This window comes from Agrilus planipennis, unplaced genomic scaffold (assembly GCF_000699045.2).
Source record: "Agrilus planipennis isolate EAB-ADULT unplaced genomic scaffold, Apla_2.0 scaffold36, whole genome shotgun sequence".
In the NCBI taxonomy this organism is placed as follows: domain Eukaryota; kingdom Metazoa; phylum Arthropoda; class Insecta; order Coleoptera; family Buprestidae; genus Agrilus; species Agrilus planipennis.
Window position 1 is genome coordinate 390,021 of NW_020438956.1, and position 15,554 is coordinate 405,574.

Consider the following 15,554-nt stretch of genomic DNA (forward strand, 5'->3'; position numbering starts at 1 on the left):
TAGGGTTGCCAGGTGTCCCGATTTGCGCGGGACGTCCCGATTTTCAGGGTCTGAGGACGCGTCCCGATTTGCACCTGATCGGGACGCTAAATGTCCCGATAAATCAATAAATTTATTAAAAACCCATTATTATTAGAATCATGAAAAATTACGCATTACCTATTTTTAAATTTCTACTAGTCCAACAAGTCTGACTATTATTATGTAGGATTAAATTCTGGCATAGTCCTACTTGCAATGTTAGTTGCGAAGTTTTATTTAAAAAACGTTGTTTTTTTTGTTTGTCCCGATCTACAACCCTAAATCCCGATTTGTTTTACCTTCTGCCCCGATTTAAAACAAATCGGACCTGGCAACTCTATTGCTTTCCTACGTTTAAGGAAAATTACTTATTATTTGTGAACGTTCTCGAACCTTCTAGAAAATTCTAAAACATTCTCGAACCCTGTTAATGTAGGGGATTCAGGAAAAATTTGTGACATCCTGTAACGTTCTGTCAGAGCTCAATTAACACCTTTTATGACTCTCTTTGTGAAGTCTTTTTGGGCGATAATCTTTTAACTCCCATTTCATTGAAACAAGCCCATGTAACTGAAAACCGAAACCTTCTTAATGAAATGGGGTGGAAGGTTATCATACTACATAACCCTCATGAGGCTCCTGGATTTCACCCTATACAGTATATGCGTACCTACATGTTACTGCTTTCCCTATTTATTTCCTGATCGAACAGGTGGTAGTACATTTTAAATTGAAAATATGTTTAATCAGAAACAAATGCAATAACATCAATCAAAGAAGGATTGCCGAAAGAAAATTGAATATCAAATCGATATTTCATTTTTCAGTCCTCTTTATTTTTTCGTGTAGCTTTTTTTTAATATCAGCACGTTTCTTGATGTGTGTTTACGCGTTTCAGTATTTCATTAGGTAAGGTTTATTTTAACTTAAATTATCATTTGAGTACGTATACACATTTGAAATGTGTTTTTACGACACTTTTATAGTTCATGCGAAGATCGTCTTTTACCTTTTATAAAAAGGTTAAAGTTGACGTGATAAAGATGAAATCTGCCTTTTTTCATTTGAATTTTTTTATGATTATGTAGGTTTTCTCATTTTCTAAAAACGTAAAATTAGTAATTCAGCATAAACCATTTTTCTTGACAAACATTCCGCGTTTTACATCTCTATAAAATAAATCATAATACGTTCACACTGGAATGGAACTTTAAGGGAAGTCATTGTTTTAAAATTATAGAGTAAAATGCAAATAAAAGCGTAATACTTAAGTATATAAAATACTTTAGTAATATATAGAGTTGTTCGGAAAGTCATTTCGTTTTTTCCCAACAGAGGATTTAATTGTATTCTTTTACACCCAACTTCACATTTAAGCCGTATAATTTTTATATGCTTTGAGAGCTCATATAGCAAGGCTTGTGTGTGAAAAATTCCAATTAATTCTACGCAGTAGTTTTTGGTTGGTGCCCTTTTAAATATGGAGAGCGATAAGCAGCATTTTCGACATATCTTACTGTTTTACTACAGAAAGGGTAAAAATGCTGCTCAAGCCAGAAAGAAATTGACTGATGTGTATGGAGAAGGTGTGTTGAGAGTACGCCAGTGCCAGAACTGGTTCGCTAAATTTCGATCCGGCAATTTTGATGTCGAAGATGCACCACGTTCGGGAAAGCCGGTGGAAGCTGATAAAGACGCGATAAAGGCATTAGTTGATGTGAACCGGCGAATAACAACACGTGAGATCGGATTGAGGTTAAATTTATCAAATTCAACAGTTTATGACCACTTGAAAGGCCTGGGATTATCCTCGAAGCTCGATGTATGGGTTCCCCATGTTCTCACAGAGAGAAATCTGTGTCGCCACATTGACGTCTGCGATTCGCTTCTCAAACGTCAAGAAAATGATCCGTTTTTGAAGCGCATCATCACTGGGGACGAAAAATGGGTTGTATACAACAACGTCAAACGCAAGAGGTCATGGAGCAAAAAAGATGAACCGGCTCAAACCATTTCCAAAGCCGATATTCACCAAAAAAAGGTGATGCTGTCTGTTTGGTGGGATTTTAAAGGAATCGTTTTTTTTTGAGCTTTTACCGGATAACACAACGATTAATTCGGAAGTCTACTGTCATCAGCTGGACAAACTGAATGATGCACTTCAACAGAAAAGGTCAGAACTAATTAACAGGAAAGGTGTAGTGTTTCACCAAGACAACGCGAGACCTCACACAAGTTTGGTCACTCGCCAAAAGCTTTTACAGCTTGAATGGGATACAATGCTACACCCACCATATTCTCCAGACCTGGCACCATCGGATTATTATTTGTTCCGGTCACTCCAAAATTTTTTAGACGGTAAAACCTTCACCTCAAATGAGGAGGTCAAAAACCTCCTCGATCAGTTTTTTGCCAGCAAAGACCAAAAATTTTATGAGCGTGGAATTATGCTACTACCAGAAAGATGGCAAAAGGTGTTGGACCAGAACGGTCAATGTATAATTTAATAAAGTATATGTTTATTATACGAAAACTGTCTTTCATTTCCACAAAAAAAAAACGAAATGACTTTCCGAACAACCCTATACATAGAAAATAAATCGATGCACCAAAATTTGTCTTCACTATTGGTTGTGAGGCTGTGACCAGGTTTACCCGGCTATACCTACCGCAGATGAGAAAGCAGCAGATTCAATAATAACTTCGGTCGTACAACAATTTGTACAATGTTGGGATATAGAAACATATCGGTAATTGCAATTGCTTATTCAAATTACTACAACAGAGATACTTGTCTTCAGATTGCAGTCAATATTGTTTACCTTGTTGGCAAACTTGTAAAAAATAACTCCTTCAAATACAAATATATACAAATACTCTTACTTCATATATTATTTGAATATAAATACAAATATTCATGAAGTATTTAAGAAACAAATACAAATTCTTTTGAGTTCTATTTATGTATAACAAATATATAATTTTTTTTCAATAATTAAATAATTTAAAAAAATATCCTAGGGCACTATATAAGCACTCGCTTATCTAATAGAATTCAAATAAAAATACAAATACTTAGCTTCTGATTTTCTATCGGAAAATATATTTGCATTATTATAATAATTGTAACAATTTTCTGAACAATTTACCTATACCTAAGGGGCCATTCAAGTATTGGGTAAGCATCAAGGGGGTGGGAGTGGGGAATGTCTTTGCTTTGTTTANACACAAATACTTTGTAAGTATGATTGTTAGCAAAATTAATATTATTGTCTAACGTTGCGTAATAAATCGAATGAAATATTTTAAAATGTAAAGTGTTTTTATTTGGAAAGAGTATTATTTCATTCATTTAATTTTCTTATTTCTCTCTGTAACTTTCACTTTTATTTCAGAAGTTAGGATTTCAATCTCTTAATTTTTTAAATTCGTTTCAAATAAGTGTTCGGTGTAATACAAGTTTTTTTTTGTTACTATAAATAGCTTTCTTGAGGAAAAATGAGTAAAAAGCTGGAGGTGGCGTTTATGTAATTGCAACATCTCTAACACTGTGGTATTAAAAAGAGGGGATACGTTTGTCGGCAGAGTTGATCAGTATGGTCGAGGCGTGTAGCGTGGTTCGGGCGTGTTTTATTGAAGGTTAGGAAAATGTGGTTGGTGATCGTTTTAATTTAATTTCGGTAACTCGTATCGATATCGTTTAAGACGTATGAATAAGAGCTGTCGTATGCATTGTATTACTCATATAGGTAAGTCTATTCATTTTTATGTTAAATTGACATTTTCTTATTATTAAAACAGAAGAGAATAAGAAAAATAGAAGTGGTTATAACTGAAGAATTTAAATCGATCTTTCCATTCCAAAGGATTTTTATTGGATGCTACGTTTCGATCACCAAAACTTTGCGACTCGTTATCAGTCTATGTTGCTTGTTAAATGATCAATAATAAATAATAGGAAATACATAAATGTCAAGAACAATATTGTTTCTATTTTAAATTATCAGCATAAGAAATTGTAACTGACCTTACATTTTGGATATCCACATGACTGGCTCGTGAAAAATTAAAATATCTTAAAGTTTATAAATTAAAATTACTTATTAACACACAAGTTAATCAGATTGTAAAAATATACTGTGATGGACAAAATAATTACAGATAAACCATTTTTGTGAACACAAACTAAGAATTTGTTCGAATTAAAAGAACCTGAACTCATTATCAGGTCACGTTGAATGTTTATTTTGTGGTCACAAAAATTTTATTTTATGGTTTATTTTTAATTATTTGATCTATTATGATCTACTATTACAATGCGGTCAATTTGTGTCTTAAAAAATAATTTTAATATCTAAACGTGAAGATGTTTTAGTATTTCATCCGAACCAATCAAAATTTAAGTCGATTGCAATTTCTTATACTGATAATTTAAAATAGAAACAATACCGTCCTTGTCATTTGTGTATTTCCATTCGTTTTAGATAATTTAACAATTAAGTATGATAGACTGATAAGGGTCGAAAGACTTTCGTCTCTCATTTTTCAATTTCATATGCAACATCCAATAAAAATCCTTATGAATGGAATGATCATTTTAAATGCTTCTAATCACCCTAAAAACATTGTAGTACAATCCTACAACATAATCGTAAGGGCGCCTAAGAATATTCGGTTAAATACTATAGAAAACCAGTACTAGGTGGTACTTCAATTATGATTTTTATTCAATACTGACAATTTTACTTTGTGAAGTTTTTAATATGCAACTCAATACATCTCAAGAGCCTTTCCGATGAACAATGGAATAGATTATCCATTTATTTTTACTGATTTTGAAATGCCTAATCATACACTCTTAAAATAGGGAATCTGATTTTTAATATTTAACGATCATTTTGTTTTGTTAAAATTTAGTAATGAATTTAGTAATTTTTGCGATTTTAAAAAATAGTGAAACATTTATTTTTCATCTAATTTTTAACGTTTAGCATTTATTTCTGTTTTTTTTCTAATGCTTAGCAGTTTTACAAAATTAACCTACTTGGGTTCAGTCAACTAGAAGGCGCGGACTGTCCATGCGAACTGAGTCGTCCGCTGCGGACTTTGTAGTACGGAATATAATTTCATCATTCTGGTTATTAAATAACAAGCGGTCTGTTGCTGTTAAATTATGCCCTAAAAAGTGGACCAGAATGTCTACTATTTCCCAGAATGCATTCAATTTTTCTGGGTACTGCGAATGCTGTTCTCTCATAATTTTAGAACTCAAATCACTCCAATATTTGCAATTATGTTCGTTACGGTAGCCATTAAGAAAGAAGTTCATTTGTCAGAGAAGCATATCGAATGTAATAAACTGGGATTGCTCGTAGTTATTCCACTGATATCCTCACATAATTGTATGCGATAATTTGGACCATTTTCATTAAGCTGCTGCATGAGATGAATCTTCTAAGGATAGAATCGATGTTTCTTTACGATCATTTGAGGATTTCTACTTAGAATTCCTGAAGTAGATTCTAATTTTGTGGTGCTTAATGTAGGATCCAATTTATGTTCTCAAATTGCAATCTTCTGCATCTTCGTTAGTGATAATATGTCGTTTTTCATGTTGTTTGATAGGCAGATCCAGTCTTCATGAATTTAGATATCAAATTTTTTTTCGTAGACCTGCCTGTCGTTCTTATCGGGATGTCGATTAAAAATTTAAATTCAATTTATTGCGGGTTTTCGCATTAATTATACTGCAGAATATGAAAATGTGAACATGTTTGAGAAAAGAATTGAAATACACTGTGAACTCTATATAACGACACTTAAGGGACTGAACATTTTACGGCGTTATAAAGACTGGTCGTTAAATGGAGAGAAATAAAAGATATTATTTTACTATTATATAATAATATGCATTTACCAATATAGTACACATTTTGCACACGAACATTATTATTCATACATTGCGTATAGCCTGTTATTTTCGTCTGATGTTTTTGCTGCTCCAATATTTTAATTGTTTTTTGTTACGTATCTTATTCATATCTTGAGATACTGCTGGATCAATTTAATTATATAGAAAGTATTCTTTCAATAGTTTCGCTGCATCAAGTGCTTGTTTGATGCTTGGTGGAGGGACAGGATCGTCTTCTTCAACAACGTACACAGCTGCAGTTCTTATCTATTTCGGCAACTCAGAAAATACTGCTCAATGATTTATAATGCCGCATTGTTGTCGTTAAATAGAGTGAGCGTGACGCTATATAGAGTGTAATGTAAACCAACCAAAGTCAAACAATTTCGACGTTTTAAGGAGTTTGTCGTTTAATCGAGTGACGTTATAAAGAGTTTACACTGTACCATTAAAATGATGCTTTATTTGACCACTCGTCCATTTAAGATTCTTGAAGGAGTTGCCATCCCCTTTACAAGGATGATCTTACATCCATGATCCCTTTCTTGAAAATAAATAAAATAGGGTATTCCGAAAAAAAATGCAAAGTTTTAAATGCGTCACCATGCGTATTAGCCTGTATAAATTCGTTTTTTATGTTAAGTATTATTTCTGTGCACGCTGTCGCGTCTTATTATATTATTATTTATTCACATTAGTATTTCATATTATTTTCCTATTGAAACAAGAAGGCCTATGAAATAGTTTATTATCATAATACTAGTAAAAGTTCTTTATATTATTTATGTCGGTAATAAATTGTTAATGGGTATATCTGAAAAATAAGTTTTTCAGACATACCTCAGCATAGAAGCAGTTTCATGCTATTGTATTAAGACTGTCAACTGCTTCATCAATTTTTTATCAGCAAGAAAAATGCTATTGACGAGCTAAACTTCGGGAAAAACCCGACGTCTTAGAGATCGCTGAAAATGACACTCGCAAAAAAAACCCTTCTAAGCTTTGGTACTTGCCCCTTCTCAGTCCTGTCAATGACAGATTTCCCTTAGTTTTTGTGGTTATCACGATGGAATTATATTACATAAAAGTCGAAGCTACGTGATAAACTATATATATAAATACTTATTGTGGTTTTTAGTAGGTAATGGTACAGTTTAATTCTAATGTATAGCATACATTAGTGACAAACTATAATCCTGTTGTCCATATTTTAGTTTTAATTATACCTTCAATCAAAAATCAACTCTGAAGTAATACGGCTTAGTACACAAAATCCACTATTTTCATTATGAAAATTGTTAGTTTTGACTAGTTCTGTTAGTGAATAAACTAACAGTAGCACGTAGGTGAAGGCTAAATTTAGAACTCATTTTCGTTATTCAATACAACCATTTTTAATTCAGAAAAGGCACCTACCTACATAAGTTTTATTTTCAATTTAAATGTGAACACTTAAATATTTAAAAAAAAACATTTAATTAAATTTAAACAATAATCGCTTCTCCTTATACTTTTCAATAAATACACCATAGGTTTCCTTCCATCCCTTTGTGTTTTGAAGATTCCCCTCAACTTCTCTACCCTATTGTCACTATCATTTATCCTGTATCTACGTTCATCTATTACCTTCTTCTCAACACATCCTCCAAAACTTGCATCAAAATTTCAATTTCCCTTTCACAAATTATTCTTCTACTTCATTCTTCTTAAATTTATTGAATTTTATTTCTCCCCCTTCTAACTTATTTCATTGCTTTCTAATTTCAAAAATCTCTTCTAATAGAACTAGTCGGTCTCCACATCAATTTATGATTCTTTTGCTTTCATCCTAACCCTTACATTCATCGCATCCCTCCAGCACACGCATCAAACTTTACTCACATTATTCACATATTCTACAATCTACATATCCTTCTTACCTCTTCATGTAATACTTACACACCCTTATTTCATTACCTACCCTAAACCTTACTATTACGCCCAAATGTTTCTTCCATATCACCTGCTCTGGCTCACTATAGTATCAATGTCAATTGGCCGATTTCACGCATTCCACATACTTCTACTTGTGAATTTTTCTCAGATTATACTCCCTATCTTATTATCTCCCTACATCTTATTTTCATTTTTCCTGCACACATTCTTCCTCGTAGAATCATTTAATTGCTTCTGATTTAACTTTAACTCCTCTAAAGCGTCCTCCTATTCTTTATTGTATCTAGTTTTTACACCAATTTATAATATTCTCTTTTTCCATGCCTCCTTTCTTGTATCTCCCTCCGTTCATTTTTCCAATTTCACATCATATTTAACCACCTTTTTTCCTCTACCATTTTTCCACATTTTAACTCTCTTCTAATCAAATAATCTATTCAAATTATGAACCCACTTTATATAAGTTCTCAACTTGTTTTTGCACTTTCCACTCTCATACTTCCTCCCTAAAAAAAGGCAATACTTCTAACCATTTCATCAAACAATCTTTTCATCCTATCTCAATCGTTTTTATACAATTTTTTACCCTATATTACCTTATATACTCCCCGATAAGGCATTCGCCTTGGCAATTTGTGCATTTACGTATGCATTTTATTACTAGTACTCTCCCTCATTACATACCCCAAATATGTATACCTACATTGTCCTACTAACATTCAACTCCAATCGTTTCGTTTTTAAATACTTTTTTTCTAGAACCCTTATCACTTCTAACAATACACTATGATTTGTATTCAATAAGGCAATATCATCCGCATATGAAAGGGACCAAATTTTCCTCCTTTCCCATCTTCCCTTACTTTGATCAAATTTTTCTCGAAGTCACGCGTAAATAAATATATGTTGAATACATTCGCACTCAATTTTCACCCTTCTCTTACACTTTTTTTTCATCCATAATTTTCTTGTTTCCTTTCCTCTTATTCTTATTATTCCAGCTATTTCTATATATAACGCCATTATTCTATCCATCATTTTATAGCATATACGTACGTAACGTTATTTTTAATTATGAAGCAATATCCTTTATGAAAGTAATTGTTAATTTTAACTTTCGCTTATTATATGGAATATATGTATAATATTGATTTCTACTTTCTTTCGAAAAAAAAAAAATACACGGGTAAGATGTTTGAACTTATTCAGCATTTTCTGAGTTGTTTCCTAAGTAAATATTGTAAAAATTCTGTGTACATTTTTATCGTTTTTTTATGGAAGAGCGGGAGATACTGACGAGGAAAATTCGTGATTTTTGTTATACTTTATGTTGACACTTTCCGAAAGAATTATGTAAATTCGCTAGGCCATTGCGAATACAATCTGTTTTTTCTTCTTCCGATAAACGAGAATACATCTGAATACATTTCACTTCAACGTGAGGAGAAACAGCGCTTCCTCTTGTTAGATAAAGATACTAAAGCTACGGTATGCTGATGATAACTAATAAGTTCGAAATTGCGATTCACATCTGGCGGCTTCGATAAATTATTGCTGATAGAGAACTTATAAGTTGTGGATAACAAAATTAGCAGCAACAGTATAAAATAAACCAATTTGTACATTCAAATTCCAGAAAAAGAAAACCATGAAAATATTAGTGTACAATAAATTGAACGTGATTGTTTATAAAAAAAAGTTTTATTGCTTACTAAATACTTTCATTTGGTCAGTAGGTACAGTATTCATTATTTACAATGCGTTACCGTCTACTAGAAACGTTTGGATAAATTCGGATCAAGTTAATTTGAAGATAAAATAACATAATTAATTAATTTTTCATATTCTTAAATTTATAAATAATTTCCGACTGTTTCGGAGCTACTGAGATTTCTAAAGCATAAAAATGTTTTTGCAAACAAAGTATAATAGTTAATTTTTTAAAATATCAAAAAATATTAAAGATAACCATGAAAATGTACTAGGTGTCTACTGAAAATGGTGAAAGATGATGAGACCCTATAAGGTTACGAGTTAAATGTTCCGTTTTAAAGTCAAGGTTATATAAATTTTAACCGTTTTGGAGGCCCTTGACCTTGTTGTCAATGAAGAGGTCTTAAATATTGATTAGTATAAAACCTATTCTCTTCTTAACTTAAATGAAGTTTCAGCAGACTATGTCAAAGACTGTAAAGTAAAAAGTACTAGCGGTAAATATTTATTTATTTATTTGAAGTTTAAGGGAAATGCGAAGATTAGCTCAGAGCAGGGATGACTGGATGTGTTTGTCCAATCAGTCTTAGGACTGACGTCCCTATGACGATGATGACGACCTACTGTATGTAATATTATTGAACATAGACAAACTCGCCAAAATTTACTGCAACTTTAAATTTCTCTTATTACTTTTATTTGTACCATTTCCTATTCTTTATCTTATAAATGCCTGAGTAGATTAAGTTCGATTTCCTCGGTAATTTATACACACTACGTTTAGTGTACTGATAAGAACTATCTACTAAGTTTGAAATGGCAAACTGCATTTGGTTATTTCGATAAATTAGTAACCAAAAACTTAATTCTCTTTTGTTATATGTGCATTAATTCTTGTACATATAAAGTGAACAATTACGTTGGATGGGTAAATTAACAACTAATTTATCCGAAGTGTACCTAGTGATGTTTTCTTTTAGTTTTAGCTAATAAAAAGCTTTTAGTTCGTTAAAATTTCCCTAAAGAAGGTAACCTTGTTACCGAAAAGTGCTTCGGACAACTAGAGTGTCGTGTAACTATTTTGTTTGCTCTACAACAACCGCCAAAGTTTTTCCAATCTTCATAAAATTTTAGAAGTCAGGGGAGAGAGTGAGAATAGCCAGGATGGCTGAGATATTTAAAAAAATGTAATAAACATTGAACCTACTTCTCTCCGTGCATATGCCTTGCTTTGGCCAAGAATCCTCTAAGGAGAAATCGAAAACAGACCACCACATTTTCCTACACTTACTGTTACGCGTATAATATATAAAACATATTATGTACAATAATGTGCATATTTTCTTCTCTTTCTAGTTCACGTTTTACTCCGGGTTGTTTCGTGTCACGTTATATTTACTGGTTCGCGCAATCGGTGCGAATCGTCAAGGAAACACCACTGAGTGTACTCTAGGTGCGATAAATTTTCATGCCTTATGGTTTGGGTAGTTTAGAAAGACATGAGTCTACAGATGCGCGAGAGGCGCGGGCTTTATCGTATCCATATTGAACTTTTCGTAAACACCCGACTAAAATTTATAGGGGCTATGCTCCATGTAGCGTACCGGCCTCATGTGGCTAATGAGGGTCATGCTAATATAGGGATTTCCCCGTAGATTCCTCATGAAAATTCCACCAAAAATAGCGGTGATACTTAAATGAGGATTGCCTTATAGGGGCTCCATGAGGAAAATACTCTAGGTCAAATAGAAAAACTTATAATAATAGTAATAATTCCCTTGCCCAATTATGTCGGCGTTTCAATGAAATCTTTTACATTTGCAAAGAGCCAATAAGGGTACTTCTTGATATATTATAAGACAACTGAAACCAGACGCATCAGGTCAAACAACAGTAAAACGATTGCAATTTAAACAGCCGAAAAACATTCAGTCTTATTTAAGAGCAAACAAATTTTACAAATAAGTGATATATGTATCATTATCATAAGGTCATCAGTCCTAAGACTGGTTGGACACGTACCTCCACTCTTTCCTATCCTGAGCTAAACTTCGCATTTCCCTAAAACTAGAACAGCCCACATCCTTAACTATTTGCGAAGAGTAAGCTAATCTAGGTCTACCTCTACCTTCATATCCGAGAAGGTGTCCTACCAACCTATCTCGCCTATTTTTTATTGACTTCCATAGAGTCCTCTGTTCTCCTATTCTTTCCAATACCTCTTCATTTCTAACCTTTTCTACCCACGATATCCTCATCATCCGCCTATAACACCACATTTCGAACGCTTCTAACCTTTTCTTTTCCGCCGCTCCCACTGTCCATGTTTCGCACCCATACAACGCCGTGCTACAAACATACACCTTTAACAACCTTGTTCGAATTTCTAAATTAACCGTTCGCGAGCATAGAAGTGACTTCTTTTTATTAAAGGCGACACGACCCTGCGCTATCCTCTTATGTATATATTGTACTTTTTTCATTAATTTTTCCAAAAATTTTTAATGGGGTAGCAATAATTTTTCTCCCCGTGGGCCACATGCGTCATTCCTGATGATACGCAAATGCGGTAAGGCGTTATATGCATGCCCCTTCCTTGCCCTAGAGGGCAACCTCATGGGGCCCACAAGAGGTAGTGTGGCTACCCACTTATGGATCCTACCTGCACCCCCTCAAAATTCTAGTAGGGCATTGACTGGACTGTTATTCTATTGATTTTAACCATTTGCCGTAAGTAATCAAGGATGAAGTCTCAGAAAAAATGTGATAAGTTTTGAGAGGCACAAATGTAGAAACGGACCCAATTTTTTTTACTGCGCAACCAAGAACCAAAGGTTCATGTCATTCTAAATTACCTCTACTAACCGTTTTGCGAAATGACCCTCGACCTGGCTAAATCTGACTTGTTCCCAACGACGATCACACTTTTATCTTGCGTGAAGCCTTCCCGCCAGAGGTAATTTAGAATTTCTTCTACGTGTTGAAAGCTTGGCTTTGAGTCGACTGAATAAACACAGACACAGGCATGGGGTTCGTAGGTACTCAAAGCGTTTTCAACCTGTCAAAAAAAAATTGTGCTGTTATTCAATGAATAATTATGGGCCGCAAATTTTAAAATATTTCCAAATACTTATTTGCACACTAAAATATATGACTTGAATATTTATTATTTACCCATTTAATTGTATTTAAGGTAACCTAAAAGTTTTAATTTTTATGAAATTTATCTAATTTTATAAATCATAGTTTTGAACTAAATTTTTTACTATAAATCTATAGAAGTTAAACTAATTTTTAATCATTCAAGTTTACCAAAACATTTCGCATTTGTGAAGTACCATTTTTTGAGTAAGTTTGAAAATATGTACCTATCAGAAAATAAGTTTTCTTAAAGTCAGGAAAATGTTAAGGAATATGAAAAGAGCAATTAAAGGATAACTAAAAGATGAAGACTTGAAGTATGTACTTATCATTGTTTAATGATAAAATTGATGATGTAATATCACATTATTCGATTAATTTTACGTAAAATTAATTTGTAATTAATTACCAAAAATGTGTTTGTTAATACATTACAGAAAAATGTATTTCTTGTAATGTTTTTATATATCGTTACAATAAATAATATCTAACAGAGTATGCGCAAAAGCATCATTTCTAAATAAGCAAATTGAAAGAAATAAAAAAAATTCCGTCATTATTGACATCCCGTTAACAAAGTAAGTGAAAGGGGAAGAAGAAAAAAGTGAGACTGACGGTGAGAAAAAAGTACTTACCGACATTTCTGAAGCAGGGTGATCAATAAATATCATTTCTGATTCTTCTCCGTCTAAAAGAACAGAAACAGTTCTTTCCCCAAATTCGTCATCTGGAACAAAAAGAGAATTATATTAAAACGATAATAAAGCACTTGAAATGAATTTTATTAGGTTGCCACAAGCAAAAACATTTTCTAAGTAAGAAAATTAGGAAAAAAACTATGTAGGAGTACCTATCTATGACACAGTGTACCTTACACGTAATTGTCGAATTTCGAAACATTGAACAGGGCCGTATTTAAAACTAAAAATTTTAAAAAATGATTAGTTTATTTGAGATCTATTAATCACCTGTAAAATATTAATTAACTAGAATAACCAGTTTCGTTATATTGTTTCTTAATTTCCTTCACTAACTTGAGGTTGTTTCTTAATGTTGCAACACAGTACATTAATATTAATAATTCGTTAATAATCTCAGACATTTTACATTAAAATAGGTATAAGTGGCAATTTTTTACAGACCAAGGAATATTTATTTGAGAAATAATTTTTGTGTCTGTTTCTATCGAAAATCAGATTAGGAATTTTAATTCGCATACTCCGAAATCTTTAAAACGAATTTCGAATCACCATGTTTCCAGTGTCAATTGTCTAGTTGTCAATCAAAATGTCACACCTTTGAAGTTGACATGGGAAAAATATCTAACAAATATATACACCATTGGATAATTAGACGTGAAAGCGAAAAATTAGCCGGAAAATCCAAAAAACTGCTTCAATATAGCGTTATTTTTCGGTGATGCCGAATTCCCTCCCGTAGGTAGTTTTGGTTAAAATATAGATAGTCGAATTCCTTCCCGGGTACTAGCCGAGTTCCCTCCCGTTCGTATCAGCTCCGATAATTTAGTTAACGACTACTTACCGATTTTATTTATTGAAAATAAATATATATTTATAGTGCACTTCAGTAAATTAAAGATAAAATAATTTCAGAAAGAAAACACATATCAGTTATGAAATGTTTATTTATTTAATTTTAAAATGGTTTCCCACTACCTTAACAAATTCAGTTTTTGGAAATTCGTGTGCGTCTAGCTTTCTGATGCAATCATCCAGAAAAACTTTATTAGTTTTAGTTTGTCTTGTATTTGACCAATAGAAGGGTAGTCTGATAAAGTTATTATTGTTATTGTGGTGTCCATAATATATAAATAATATTAAGATTAATATGTGATGTGAGGCTGTATTATTTAAACAACTCTTTATGACTTTATAGTGGCAATTAGCACTCAAGGTCCGTCACCGTTGGGAGGCAATTGATGTATAATTAGGAGGGAATTCGACATACCAAAAATTTTAACCCTAATTAAAAACAGCTATATCGGAGCGAACTAGGCATTATCCTTATTTTTATATCCTTACGACTAGATAACCGCTTTGCAAGCAATAGTTTCAAATAAATCTAGCATACGTCATCATCCTGAGGTCGTCAGTCCTATGACTGGTTGGACACGCACCCTCACTCTTTCCTTTCCTGAGCTAATCTTCGCATTTCCCTAAAACTATAAGAATCCACATCTTTAACTATTTACAGTAAGCTAATCCAGGTCTGCCTCTATTCCTTTTAACTCCCGTTTCTGCCTCTATTACCCCAGAGGACGCCATCATTTAATTTGTGACGTACGTTTTACTTGGAATCATAATGTGATGGTTTCCCGTTTTCTTCTACATCGCAATATTGTACCATACCGATCTTCGTGATCTCTGCCACCCTGACTATTGCAAGAGCTTCCGCTCTCTTTTAGGGACTTGTCTTAGTCTGGTTTTTCTTTAAGAAAACCCCCCCCCCCCATTACGGTTGAACCTATGGTCCGGCTCCCTAAATCATCGAAACTCGCAAACCGATCCACCCACTGTAGTTTGTACAAGAGTTTGTACAAGTCCCATTGGATCAGAAATCTAGCATACAAAAACCATAACATCTAACCGGTTCATAACCAGTCGCTAATTACAAAACTGCTGATGATGTAAACTGGAGTCACTTAATAACAAGAGTCTGGCCATAGGCGGTCATCACCGTGATTGGTGCGCGCATACGGCAGCCATGCTTATATGTCCTCGGTTCCGTTTCTAAACAATAGAAAAAAATAACTTGATTTAAAAAGTTAGTTGTCTTAATGACCAATATACATTTGTCTAAGCTAACCAAATCT

General features: G+C 33.1%; 1 protein-coding gene across 1 annotated transcript in view; it reads right to left on the minus strand.

Annotated features, from left to right (window-relative positions):
- LOC108733978 (ras-related protein Rap1-like) overlaps window positions 1-15,554 on the minus strand; it is a 30,528-nt gene that overhangs the window by 3,131 nt on the left and 11,843 nt on the right. Inside the window, exons 4-5 of the mRNA XM_018465345.1 lie at window positions 13,357-13,448; window positions 12,446-12,638 (exon numbers count right to left, since the gene is read on the minus strand). Coding sequence (XP_018320847.1) covers window positions 12,446-12,638; window positions 13,357-13,448 — 285 coding nt within the window. The remainder of the gene's footprint in view (window positions 1-12,445; window positions 12,639-13,356; window positions 13,449-15,554) is intronic.